The 13,557-nt window shown below is 46.9% G+C and overlaps 1 protein-coding gene across 6 annotated transcripts in view; it reads left to right on the forward strand.

The window, feature by feature from the left end:
* Positions 1 to 13,557, forward strand: part of LOC122624497 (broad-complex core protein) — an 81,806-nt gene that overhangs the window by 52,157 nt on the left and 16,092 nt on the right. For 3 of the 6 annotated variants that reach the window (XM_043804091.1, XM_043804093.1, XM_043804096.1), the window contains exons 4-8: positions 2,267 to 2,455; positions 2,543 to 2,996; positions 3,088 to 3,355; positions 3,443 to 3,582; positions 3,744 to 3,794. In XM_043804091.1, the coding sequence (XP_043660026.1) occupies positions 2,267 to 2,455; positions 2,543 to 2,996; positions 3,088 to 3,355; positions 3,443 to 3,582; positions 3,744 to 3,794 (1,102 nt within the window). Of the gene's footprint in view, positions 1 to 2,266; positions 2,456 to 2,542; positions 2,997 to 3,087; positions 3,356 to 3,442; positions 3,583 to 3,743; positions 3,795 to 9,442; positions 11,859 to 13,557 lie in introns of those variants that run through there. The other 3 variants (XM_043804092.1, XM_043804095.1, XM_043804094.1) reach the window with 3 other exon arrangements.

Below are 13,557 nucleotides of genomic sequence, written 5' to 3' on the forward strand. Positions count from 1 at the left end.
TAAATTACAAAGTGCCCACCCCCAGGAACACCGCCGCCCCCCGTTTGTGTTTCCGTTTCTGTTTCTGTTTCTGTTTGTGCAACTCTTGTCTCTTTCGACATGATTTGTTAACATGATAGAAAACTTGCTGGGCTTTCCGTTATTATTTTCCGTTTTTGTTCCAAATTATGCGCGAGGCCGACAAACAAAAAGAGTGTAGTTTGTCTGTTCTGTTTGGTTTTTGGGAAGAACTGCAATTAGGAGAGAGTTTTTTGTGTGGAGTGGGGGTAGGGGTGTAGGGGCTCCAATCCAGCGCTGATTACGCAATGGCTATGGCAACTGGGTACGCGACCGAACGCGAAACAAGAACATGTCAAGAAGTCCCTGGCAAACTGGAAAGTTTCTTCCCCAACTCCGACCGCCCCAACAAGAAATTGCGCGAGCAGAAAAAGTCGGCATTTAATTTGTTAAAAAGGCCAACTAAATGCAGCGGGACAAAAACACAAAAAACAGCAACGCCAACAAAAGCGAACGAGCCGACTGAATTTTTCTCGAGCTCTTTTTGTGCATTCGCATTTGTTGCTGCAGTCGCTGTAGTCGCTGGTAGTTGCTGTGGAATTATGTACCCAAGAAATTAGTATACAAAACTTTGCTGGCTGCCTGGCAGGCAGCACAAAAAACGGCAAAGGCAGGCAGGCAGGCAACTGCAACAACAATGGGCCCTGCCTGGCACAAAACTTTGCAAATTCAATTTGAAATACATACAAGTGGGCAGTAGGTGGTGAACAAAGGACAGAGACAACGGTGGACAGTAGTCGCAACTGGCGAGCAGAACTGGACTCGACTGGACAGCCGGACAGCCAGCCAGACAGCCAGCCAGCCAAACAACTGGACACTTGGCTCCCGCCCAGAAATACCCAACCCAACCATCTCCTCCAGCACTTGGCGTCGCAATTGTGCGCGACTTTGCGCCTATGCATAAATATTTAATTAACTGCAGCGCATTATTTTAATTAGGTGTAAAAACTGCCAAACAACGAAAGCCAGCGACAAATTGAGGGGCTCGGGGGACTCAGATACAGCTACAGATACAGCTACAGCTACAGCTATAGATACAGCTACAGATTGAGATTCAGATACGGATTCGTTTTCAGAGCCGGAGATGCCAGGGGCTAGAGGTGACTTAATGGCTGCTCCTGAGCTGGGGGCAATTGCTAAAAGCATTTCTGGCTTTTGTGTAATGACCTGGTACTGGGCCACGCCCCCCGCCCCCCATTAGCATTTGCATGATGTGCTGTGCCCACCAGCAGCTCACCAGCTCACCAGCTAGCCAGCTAGCCAGCTAACCAGTTCACCAGCTCTCCAGCTCTCCAGCTGAGCAGCTGCAGTAGAGATCTTTCGATCTGCGCCTCCTGACGCATTTGTCTTTCTTTCGTCAAATTGACCTCAATTCCGCAATCGCTCATACACATGTTTATATGTGCATATATGTATGTGAGTGCATATATGCACAATCGCACTCTCACTGGCAATCTTTTAGCGCTAACTCAATCGCAAATATCCAGTGCGTGTGTGCGAGGGCACATAAATTGCAAAAGCCAGTAAATAAGACAAACACACACGAACTGCAGGGTCTTTCAGGGCAGAGCAACAAAAGACGAGGCGAGACTTGACCCAATTTCTAGCCAGGCAGCAGCAGCAGCAGCAGCAGCAAAAAACAGAAACTGAAACTGAAACAGAAACTGAAACGGCGGAGGAGCAGCTCCCTTTGTTGGAGTTCCACTTGATAAGTGAAATTCGCAGTACAGTGTGTACACACACGCAGCGCAAACTGGAATGCACTGGCCCTGAATGTGCTCGCAGTAGGATAGAGGGGGAAGTGGGGTAGATGGGAGTGGGGAATCCAATCGGATGGAATCGAATGGGATGGGATGGCGGGAATGGGAATGGCATGGGGATAGGGATAGGAAACCACACATGCCAGAAGAAACAAACTGCAGCTGGCTGGCGGCGAAACGAGCGAATGCAAACTTCAAATCGCGCGCTGGCCTGTTGACATTTCAGCGACAATTGAAGGTTGTCTGGGCCAGAGAACCCTGATAATTGCCGGGGCAAACAGGCTTATCGAGGGATCCGGAGTTGGGGCCACCAACTGGAACAGCGGGGCAGGAGCAGGAGCATGAGTAGGGGCAGGGGCACTGGCACTGGCTGACTCACCCACCGCCAGCCGACTTATATACCGTAACATACATACATACACATCTGACTAAAACCACTCCACTTACAGAGCACACCCTGCAAACACCCGGTCATATTGCTGCAGGACGTCAACTTCATGGACCTGCACGCCCTGGTGGAGTTCATCTACCACGGCGAGGTCAACGTGCACCAGAAGTCCCTGCAGTCCTTCCTCAAGACCGCCGAGGTGCTGCGCGTCTCAGGACTCACGCAGCAGCAGGCAGAGGACACACACAGCGTGAGTATACATACACTACTGGCGACTGGTTCGCCGCGACGAGCCCCTCTCTATTGCAAACTCTTTCGCCCAATCTTGCACCCACAGCATCTGGCCCAGATACAGAACCTGGCCAATTCAGGCGGCCGCACGCCGCTCAACACGCACACCCACTCGCTACCACATCCGCACCACGGCTCGCTGCACGACGATGGCGGCTCCTCGACCCTCTTCAGCCGCCAGGGAGCGGGCTCGCCGCCGCCGACGGCGGTGCCCTCGCTGCCCTCGCACATCAACAACCAGCTGCTGAAGCGCATGGCCATGATGCACCGCAGCAGTGCCGCCGCCGCCGCCGAGGAGTCCTCGCACGGCCTGAAGCGGCTGCGCGGCTCCGACAACGGTCTGCCGCTGTCCGGCGTCGTTGGCAGTGGCAGCAACAACAACAGCCCCGACTTGCCGCAGCTGCACGCGCGCAGCGCCTCGCCCCAGCAGACTCCGGCCGACTTCAGTACGATCAAGCACCACAACAACAACAACACGCCGCCGCTGAAGGAGGAGAAGCGTGAGTGTCCCAGTGGGTTGGCCCAACTGGGTTTCGGATCGCCATTGGTGAGGCATGGTCATTAATCGCTTTTATGCCATTTTCCCCACAGGCAACGGACCCACAGGCAACGGAAACTCAGGCAACAACAACGGCAACGGAACGAGCAACGGCAACGGAATCTCCATCAGCGATAAGCTGGGCAGCCTCACACCCTCGCCGCTGGCTCGAGCGGGCGCCGATGACGTCAAGTCGGAGCCCATGGAGCTGGTCTGCTCCAACAACAACGCCAATGCCAACGACGAGCACAGCAACGACTCCACCGGCGAGCACGATGCCAATCGCTCCAGTAGTGGCGACGGCGGCAAGGGATCCCTGAGGTAGGTCGCCCCCCCCTAACCAGAGAGCATGGCTCGTAGCACTTGCTAACCCACGACATCCCCATCTCTATTCCCGACCCATTGCAGCTCCGGCAACGACGAGGAGATCGGCGACGGACTCGCCTCCCACCACGCCGCCCCACAGTTCATAATGTCGCCGGCGGAGAACAAGATGTTCCATGCAGCCGCCTTCAACTTCCCCAATATCGATCCCTCAGCGTTGCTAGGTGCGTATGAGCAACGTGCTCGGTTGGGCTAACTAACGCCAATTAACTAACGCTTTTACTCTTCTACCCCGTTCCTCTCCCCCTTTACCTCTTTACCACTGTCCCTCTTCGAAACGCTGCCACACATGACCGGGCCCGGGTTTTGGCCAACAAAACAACAGGTCTGAACACACAGTTGCAGCAGTCCGGTGACCTCGCCGTGTCCCCTCAAGGTGAGTCAGAACATTTCTCTATCCGTACTCTATTGTTCCGCTCTATTTGCGCTCAAAAGCTCATTATTACATTTTTTACATCAAATGCAAATGCAAATGCAAGTACCAAAATAATATACCAAAGAGTCTATCCAAGTCAGATACCAGAATACCAGATACCAAAAGAAATGAAAGGCTAAAAGCAAACGTAAAACTAAAAGTAAAGAGAATACGAATACAAATCGAGAAAAAAACCAAAAACCATACCAAAACTAAATCCAAACCAGAGCCAGAATCTAAGTCGAAATTACTAAAAAAAAAAAAAAAAAAGAAAAGAAAAAAAAATGCTGAGAGATCATTTGATTGCCCGTAATTTTGTTGAATTTGGAATTTCTAGTTTAATGCTCCTTTTTCGTTTCGTTGTAATTGTCAGTATTGTCGTTTCTGTTTTATCTTTTTGTTCTTTTGTTTCTTTCGATTTTTGCGTTTCGACTGACTTGAGGACACACACATAGTACATGCATACATGCATGCATGCATACATGTCGCGTATGTATGCGTGTCTGTCGATCAGGAGCAGGACTTTTGATTTAACTTTCGATTTATTTCCCGTTGGACTCAACTCGAATCCGCAATCCGCACCCGCAAAGTAAATGAACGAACCCGAACTTGATCCTTGGAACCAACGGCAGACCCAAAATCAAACCGATCCTCAACACACCCCCCTTTCCCCCAACAACAAAAACCAATCCTCCGGTTCGTTGCGATTCCAAGTCGAGTTCCCGTCGTAGCGTATCAAGTGTATAAATTTCTTTCTTGTTTGATTGTTTCGATGGTAAATGTTTTCATTTGTTTCGGTCACACTCACACCCTCACACACGCACATGCCAGAACTGAAGAATCCCCCCCAACCCCCGGGCAAGAACCCATCAAGTACCCACAAAGTACCCAGAAAGTACGACCCCCCACCCAGGAGATTCACCCGACCACCCCCTCCCCCGCAAAGAAAAGTACCTGCACATGCACTTAGACGGTTTTCCATGTCATCCATGTTGCGTACTAAACGATGCTGGCCTCGAGATGGCTTGACGCATAATGAATACTGCATAATGAATACCGCATAATGAATAACGAGTTATGAATAATGAAGAATGTGTAATAGCAAAGCAGGGTAATTGCTAAATAAACGCCAGCCGCGAAACTTTGGCAAACACTCAAATATCAACAACAACATCAACATCAACATGCCCGATTCGCGATTCGCGATTGCCGCTCCGCCAGTTTGTTTGATGAACTACGCCAAATTAATTAACTCGCTGCTTTCCAGCTCATCTGCCAGCCGCAGAGTGTTTAGCAAAATTCTATCACAAGTTTCGCACCACACCAGTTGCGGTGTGTGTGCTGCGGTCAGGCCGCAACAATCCGTGCCCCACATGGCGGCAAAGTGGCAGAGCGGCAGAGCAGACCCACTCCAAGCCCCAAGCCCCAAGCTCCAAGCTAGCTCCCCACTCAAACTAACTACGAGTACAAACCGAATGCTACACGACACACTGTGACTTTTATGTTTATTAACCGCTGTTGTTTCGACTGCGCAATCCGCTTACCATTTCATTTCCGTCTGTGCTCTGCATTAATTCCGTTTCGTTTCGTTTCGTTTTGTTCCTTTCCGTTTCTTTTCGTTACGTTCCATTTTGTGTAACAATTCGTTCGTGTTCCTTATGAAAACCCCAAGTAAACTGATCAAACACCAGCAAAATGTACTACACAACAGCAACACGCACCCACCCACCCAATGCAACACACACACACACGCCTATACACGCCATATTACAAACACACGCATAGATGTTTCAAAAAGCGTCCCGCAGCTAGATATACGATATACTAGTAAGTTTCGTTTTGACCCGATTTACATTCCCTGGCCAAACAGCCGCCTCTTTTTTGTTCGTTTAAACCCAAAGCAGAATGGGGCAGGCATAAGAGATTAACTTAGCTATGATTTCGGTAGAGTTCTCGATGCACTAATGTGTCTATTTATCATTCGTTCCTTTCGTTCCGTTCCGTTCCATTCCGTTCAGTTTTGTTTTCGTTATTCCCAGTTTCGAGAATATGGCAAAAAAAAAAAATCCAAAAAAGTAAAACACTAGACATGACACGGGAAAAGCCCCGCAGAGAAGCAAACACCGAGTACATTTTGCAATCGAAATTTTATTGGTGTGAACTTTTAGTTTCCATGTAAAACGCAACGCATTTGAAGATCGAATATATACATACCTACATAATATATATATATATATTGAATATTGAACTCTTTCCTTTATTTGTACGTCGTCGTGCTTGTGTCTAAAACTATGTAAACCCCACCCGAACCAAATTAACCACCCATCGACCCGATCCCATTAGCAAAGTCAAAAGAAAAGCTTTATTTACAACAATTGCATTCGAACGAATTTTCACATTAATTTTCAATGTGTCTTTTGTTAACAACTGTCGATGCCCCCGCAGCCTGTGATGGAGGGAAAAGCGGTTTTCGTTTAGTTTACCACCCAGTTAACCCCTGAAATTGACAACCCCCGCCCCCCATTGCCCCATCGCCCCTGGGTCTGTCTCTCTAGTCTGTCTCCCCTCGAATTCGGCCACACTCTGCTTTGAGCACACATCGGTTCACGAAGCCCGACCAAACCCCCTCAAAACCAAAATCAAAACCAAACCCAACAAAAACTCCACAATCACACACTCAAACCCAAACTCGCCGCTACGAATACAGAAGTCGGTGCATAACCAGGTTCACGGAAGTCCTTTGAAAGCCCACAACCTCTGGTCCCTAATCCCTGATCTGAGTCCCGAGGGGTGGACGGATCAGTCCCAACTCAGCACATATTGGCAATTGTTCACTCATGCGTACACAGTTCACAGCAAGGTACAGTCACACCAGGCGCGTCTAGTATCGTCTCGTCTCGTTTCATTCCGGTCGTTCCGTGTCGCGCCTCTCGTTCCACACTCGAAACACAATACGGCCACACTGCAGGTTCACTTGATAACTTGGCCACGCTTACTCACAGCACGCACACACACACACACACCACACACACACACAGGACTCTCACACTCACAAGGGGGCCCCGTGAGGTAATCTTGATAGAAGGGGCAAGCCCTTCGCCTCTTTGAGTAGTCGAAAAGCACACACTACACACTCACACACACACACACACACTCACATACATGCCCGCCCACACACAAGCACACATATACCCACACATACATAAACTATATTATGCGCTCAAACAAACACAGCTAACAAAATGATCACCAGAGGGCACTAACACCGAAGTTGATCGACTAACGCTAATCTTTATTTACTTTCCAATTGTACTAACCGAACAAAATTTAAAATTCCCCAATAATCGTGAGACCTATATATATTTATATCTACCTACCCACACACGTATATATATGAGTCAAAGTATATTCATACATATTGTTAAGAACTGATCGATCTAACCCCCTGTATACGTATATAAATCCGCTTTACTAAACCCCCAATGGATCCAATATCAAAAATACCACCACTGCCCACAGCGGCGACCAAAGCAGACAACTCGATACATGAAACAATAACACCCAACGCCCCTCCTTTCTCCCACCTCCCGCTACCCATTTCCCAAAAGCCAACCCAGCCACCCAACCACCCAACCACCCACACCACCACCAGCACAAAAGAACACAAACTGAGATTACCAACTCAAGCAACCACTCAAGGCTTCAAGTATATAAATTTGATTGAGAAACCGCTTTAAATTATGCTCTATATATACATATATATATTTGTTGCTCCTATTTTTAAAACCAACGAACACAAACACACACACAAACACTGTGAGAAAAGGAGAATTCAGAGTTATATCTTACGCCTAGCATACCTAGAATAAATTACTCTAACTTCCGTGCGAAGTATTCAAAATTCACCTAATTTTAAGATCCACAATTGGTGACCCAGGCAATAATTCAAATTGAAAATCGAAAATCGAAAAATGTATCCATTACTAATCTATTTAAGTTACCACCTAAGCACACAACCGAATTAAAAGCTGTGGATGAATTGGATGGGATTCGGAAATTGCTTAAATTTGTAAATCGATTGAGTTGTAAAATATCAAAATTATAGCACCAATCCGCCCACAGCCCCAATAATACCAAAACGAGACAAAAGCAAAAACAAAAATTATAATTTAAGCACAATGTACATTTAACGAAATTCCAAGCAAAAATAAGTCAAAATTTAAGCCGAAACTAGAAAATGCCACTAAGATCTCGGAGAGAGATGATGATGGTGGAGACAAAGGTGATTTGGCAAGGGGTTTAATTCTAGTGCTTTTTAAGTGACACAACCACACACAACCCCGAACTCCCTACACACACAACTCACACACACACAAAAACACACACACCACTACACACAAAGACACGAGGTACGGGAAGTCAAAGAAGCAGAACAACACAACACACGTACAATAAAAGCGATACAGAGATGATATGAACTTCTGATGGTGACGGTGTTTTACAAAACGCACCCACACACACAAACACAAACACGGCAAACACAAGCACCCAGACACACAACACAACAGACACAACAAACACAACAAACACTCCACTTACGTCTCTGAACTCAAATGCTCCTCCTACTATTCCTACTCCTAAATTTAAATTGCCACACAACACCGCACACTATGGTAATGAGTAAACAAGAACAAACTACAAAAAACCAAAAACAAACCAGCCAACCCAAACCAATACCAATACCAATACCAGCAACCAACAAGAACCTCAAACTAAACCTAAACCAAAACCAAAACCAAGCCAAAACCAAACCAAACGAAGAACCCCAACAATTTTGCACACGTTGAGTATCGGTAGAGTCCATCGTGCGATCAGATCGACATCGATGTCCATATGTATACGCAGCCGCCAAGAAAGAAAGAATCGATTCCGACCTAAACTGAGCTGGAACTGAACTGAGTTGCAGTCACAGTTGCGGTCACAGTTGCAGTCGCAGTCGCAGTCACGCAATTCGAGTTTCGAGTTGAATGGTGAAGGACTGCAACTGAGAGTCGTCGTCAAACAATCAAAAAGAAATTAATTTCTCACATTTGCCATGCGAAGCCAACCGTTTTCTTTTCCACATGCCACTTACCCGATATCCCCAGATATCCCCATATATATATCCTCCGATATATCCCTTCCTACCACACCATCTACTTCTTTCTCTCTCACTCTCTGTCTCTCTCCGCCTTTCTGTATATCTCTCTTTCTAATGTCACGCAATCCGCTAGAAAAACAGATTGAACAATCGAAAAATAAATCCAAAGTTAAATTAGCCACCAGCTTTTCTAAACAAAAGCTAATGCAGAAATGAAGCAAACTTATATATTTGATGCAAAAAATGCTAACGAAATTCGTTTTCTGATAACCATCCGGCAATACACACATGAAATCAACTGAAATTAAATCAGAAATTCAAAAAAATTCAAAAATTTCAAAATCCAAATCGAAATCCAAATGAGAAGTCACGCAAAATTGAGGCGAAAAAAACAATTCAATTCAATAACAACTCGTTGTCCTTGGGCTAATGCGACGTTTTCTGACTTTTTTCCCCACCTTGTCGTCAGGTAAACTGACGACAAATGCTACAACTACTACAACAACAACAATAAACAACTTGATTACCAACAACAACAACAACAACTACGATTACTCTCTACCAACAAAAAACTCCAACTCTCAAAAAACTCCATCACCAACAACAACAACTCTAACAACAACTCCAACAACAACTCCAACTCGACCTACAGCCATCACAAGTGCCTCCGGCATCTGTGGCCTTAACCTCTCCACATTTGCAGCCAATGGCAGCAGCAGCGGCGGCAGCAACGGCGGCCTCTCAATGACCGCCCTGCTGCCCCAGCAGCAACAGCAGCAGCACCAGCAGCAGCAGCAGCACCAGATGTCGCAACAGCAGCAGCAGCAACAGCAGCAGCAGGGCAACAGCTCCAGCGGCCAACAGCAGCAGGCCAACGGGATCCTGGCCTGCAGTACGCCCAAGGCCAATACGCCCACCACCACACAGCAGCAGATGTATGCGGCGGTGATGGCCGCTGCCGCATCCGCGTCGACGAGCGGCAGCGCCAACAGCTCGCTGAACAACTCGAACTCGACATTGAACACCTCGGGGGGACTGAACAACTCGGCCAGCGGCGGCGACGACTTCCGATGCAATCCGTGCAACAAGAACCTGAGCTCCCTGACGCGCCTCAAGCGGCATATCCAGAACGTACACATGCGCCCCACCAAGGAGCCCGTGTGCAACATCTGCAAGCGCGTCTACAGCTCGCTGAACAGCCTGCGCAACCACAAGAGCATCTACCACCGCAACCTCAAGCAGCCTAAGCAGGAGCCAGGCGTCGGCGCCACCCAGGCGGCGGCCAATAGCTTCTATCACCAGCAGCACCAGCAGCAGCAGCTCAACCACCACTCCTCCTCATAGGGCTTCATGTACTTTGACTACCGCCAGCAGCATCAGCATCAGCATCAGGCTCAAGCCCAAGCCCAGGTCCAGCACCATCCACACCCGCTACCGCATCCGCACCCGCATCCGCACTCGCATCCGCGCCCGCATCCGCACCACGGGGGGTTCTCCAGTTGAGGGGGAGCAGGTTTTTGTTAAGTTTGAATGACCCGAATGTCAAGCATATGTAGGTGTAAGGCGTAGGAACACACATATACACACTCATACACTCCCATACCTACACATCCCCACACACACACACACACACACACACACTCAAGACGGTGCTTTTTGTACACATTAACTATTAAAGAGCAGGACGAAGGAAGCGAATGTGCACATACACACAGTCTAGGCTAGTTACAATTAGTTGCCTTCGGTAGTTGCTAAGCACAGGATACACAGTTTATACAGATTAAATCGATAGCTGTTAGTAAACCCAAGACCAGCCACTCCACCTATCCCTCCCCCTCCCCTGTAAAGTTCCCAGGCGTCTGGCATGAGAACCCCATTGCCATTCCGCTGCCCAGTCCCAGTCCCGAACCCAATCCCAATCCCAATCCCAATCCTGTCCAGGTTGACTGTTTGTCTTAATACGGTTAAGTAGGAGCTAACAGAGGTGCCCGTAGTGAATTCTTCGAAATGGCTTTAACTAAATACAATTTATCCGATGGACAGCATATTCTGTAAACACCTCATGATAGGCGCCAATCGCACATCGATTATCGATTATAGAAGAGGGAAATGTGAAGCGTTAGACGTATGAATTATCTCTCTCTCTCTTAAAGTTAGACTAAACTAGAGACCGAACTGCACTTTTTTTTGTACCATTACGAAGTATATGCATAATGTTAAAGAGTTACGATTTATAGATAGCTGTAGGTGAAGTAACACATGTTTGGAAGCTTAGGAGTTTACAAGAAGAAAGACGAAAGACGAAAGAAGAAAGAAGAAAGGAGAAAGGAGAGAAGAGCAGGGGGAGCGACCGACCGAACGACCGACCAATTGCAAAGATCTTTTCTTTAGTACTTTAAACTAGTTATCAGATTCGGAATAGTTAGGGTTAAGCGCACAGTAACACACACGCCCACACACACACACACCTATTCACACACGAATCACGATGCATATGTATGTCTAGAATAAAGAAATGTTTAACCATAGTGTATTTTTTTTTTTTTTTGATTTTTTGTATATTTAATGTTAGTTATGCGAATATTGAGTAATGATACCGATGATAAAAATGTTGACCGGATACTTTGATGAGTAAGCCTGTGTTCGTTAATTTTTAGTGCTGCTAAGTAAAGATACAGACACTTGTTTGTGCGTAAGACCTATGAATACAAGCAAATATATATATATATACATATAAACACCACGCACTCACACATCGCCAAGCCAATGCAGCTGAGATCCATGTACCAGCGCTTGCGGCTCTGCGCAAAGAACTCTAATTCACTTTCTACTCTAATTCAATTCATTATATTTACAAATAAACGTCTACACATTAAAGCGATATTTCATTTACCCCGCTCCCCAGGCCACTCCCCCAAAAGCACCCACGTCCCCAGCGTTCCCAGCGTCCCCAGCCTCGGTGTTGTATGCATGTCAATCGAGGCTTTGTCATCAGCGCCCGTGGGAAACCTAACGAAATAACCGAAAGAATGGACCGCTACAGATCCACAGCCCTCACTCTCTATCTCTATCTCTGTACGTCCAGCCACATACTCGTATCATGCACATATTGTCCTCATTGCCATAACCATACATCGTAACCTAGATCGTAGTGCCAGGACCTGGCCCCTTTGGGCCACGTCAGTGTAACATGTCATGTGTGCCTAGCCGAGCCGAGCCGAGCCGAACCGGGCCAAAACGAATCGCATCGAACTTTGACCCCATCACACTAATCCGCCACATTCGTTCACCTCGGGTCGAGCGCGAACTTCGCCCATTTTAGGAAACCCCCCCTTGCCTCCGCCACCAGAATCAGAACTACTACCAGTACTAATACTAACACCTCACAATCAACCAAGCCCCCAACTCGATCCCTCTGCTCCGCTCCACTGCGAGGGGCGGTGAGCCCCCAATAAAGCGCTAAGTATCTGAATCTGAATCTTAGAGGTGCCCCCGATCCACTGACCCACCACTGACCCCCGTAACCACCAACCCTCGCACACAACCGAACATTGGAATAAGCCCCCTGTGTGTGACCCACCCGTTCCCAAAAGCACGTTTAATCTACCGCACATTTGGTTCTTTTTAACCAGTCCCCCCGTACCCAAAACCCCAAAACCCCCAAAACCCCACCCAAAACTCCCACCTATGCAAACCCAATCGAAACCCAACACAGGCAACGGTGCTGCGATTGAGTTTGAAAAAAAGAGACACTAGTGACAACCGCAAGAAAAAATTGACAACTTGCAAGTAAAACAAAATAAAAACCGAAAAAAAACAGAATAACTAAAAGGGAAAATCAAAATAATACTAAACATTTTATATATACAACAAATCAATCAGGCCAAACATGTTTCAAAATTTTGCTAAACTTAACAAACAATTGATAAATCACAATCAAAATCGAAATCGAAGTCGAGCCAAAAAAATGAACGCATACAAATTGGAAATTGAAGTCGAAATTGAACCGAAAATCGAGAAATGCGAATCGAGTCGAAAAAAAGACAAGACAAATTGGTTTAAAGCATCCACGAAATTCGTGACAAATTATCAACGATCAGAGCACACCCAAATTGGCAAAATAGACACCACAAAATTATCCACCAGTTTACAAGGTCGTCCCCAAGGTCGTGGCAACTGCAACTGCAAATGCAACTGCAACTGCCAACGATCGGGGTGCAAATTTCCGAATTCGAGCCGAAACGAATCTGATTCGGACTCTGACTCGGATTCGAATTCGAATTTGAGCCGAGTTCCCCACCTGCGGCATTATGAACTGTGCAATTCGAGTTCAAAGTTCAACAACAACCATCACAAACTAGCCACAGCAACAGCAACAACAACAGAAACAGCTACAGCAACAAAACAGTCAACAAACCGTTTTATTACCATTTTATTTCCATGCGTTTTCCCCAAAAAAAAAAATAATAATAAAACCAAAACCAAAAAAAAGGAAATGAGAACCAACCCGAAACCGAAATCGAAAATAGAAACTCCGAAAATGCGAGATATTGCGAATCGCACTCCGAAAACGAATCTGAATTT

This window comes from Drosophila teissieri, chromosome X (genome assembly GCF_016746235.2).
Source record: "Drosophila teissieri strain GT53w chromosome X, Prin_Dtei_1.1, whole genome shotgun sequence".
Lineage (NCBI taxonomy): Eukaryota > Metazoa > Arthropoda > Insecta > Diptera > Drosophilidae > Drosophila > Drosophila teissieri.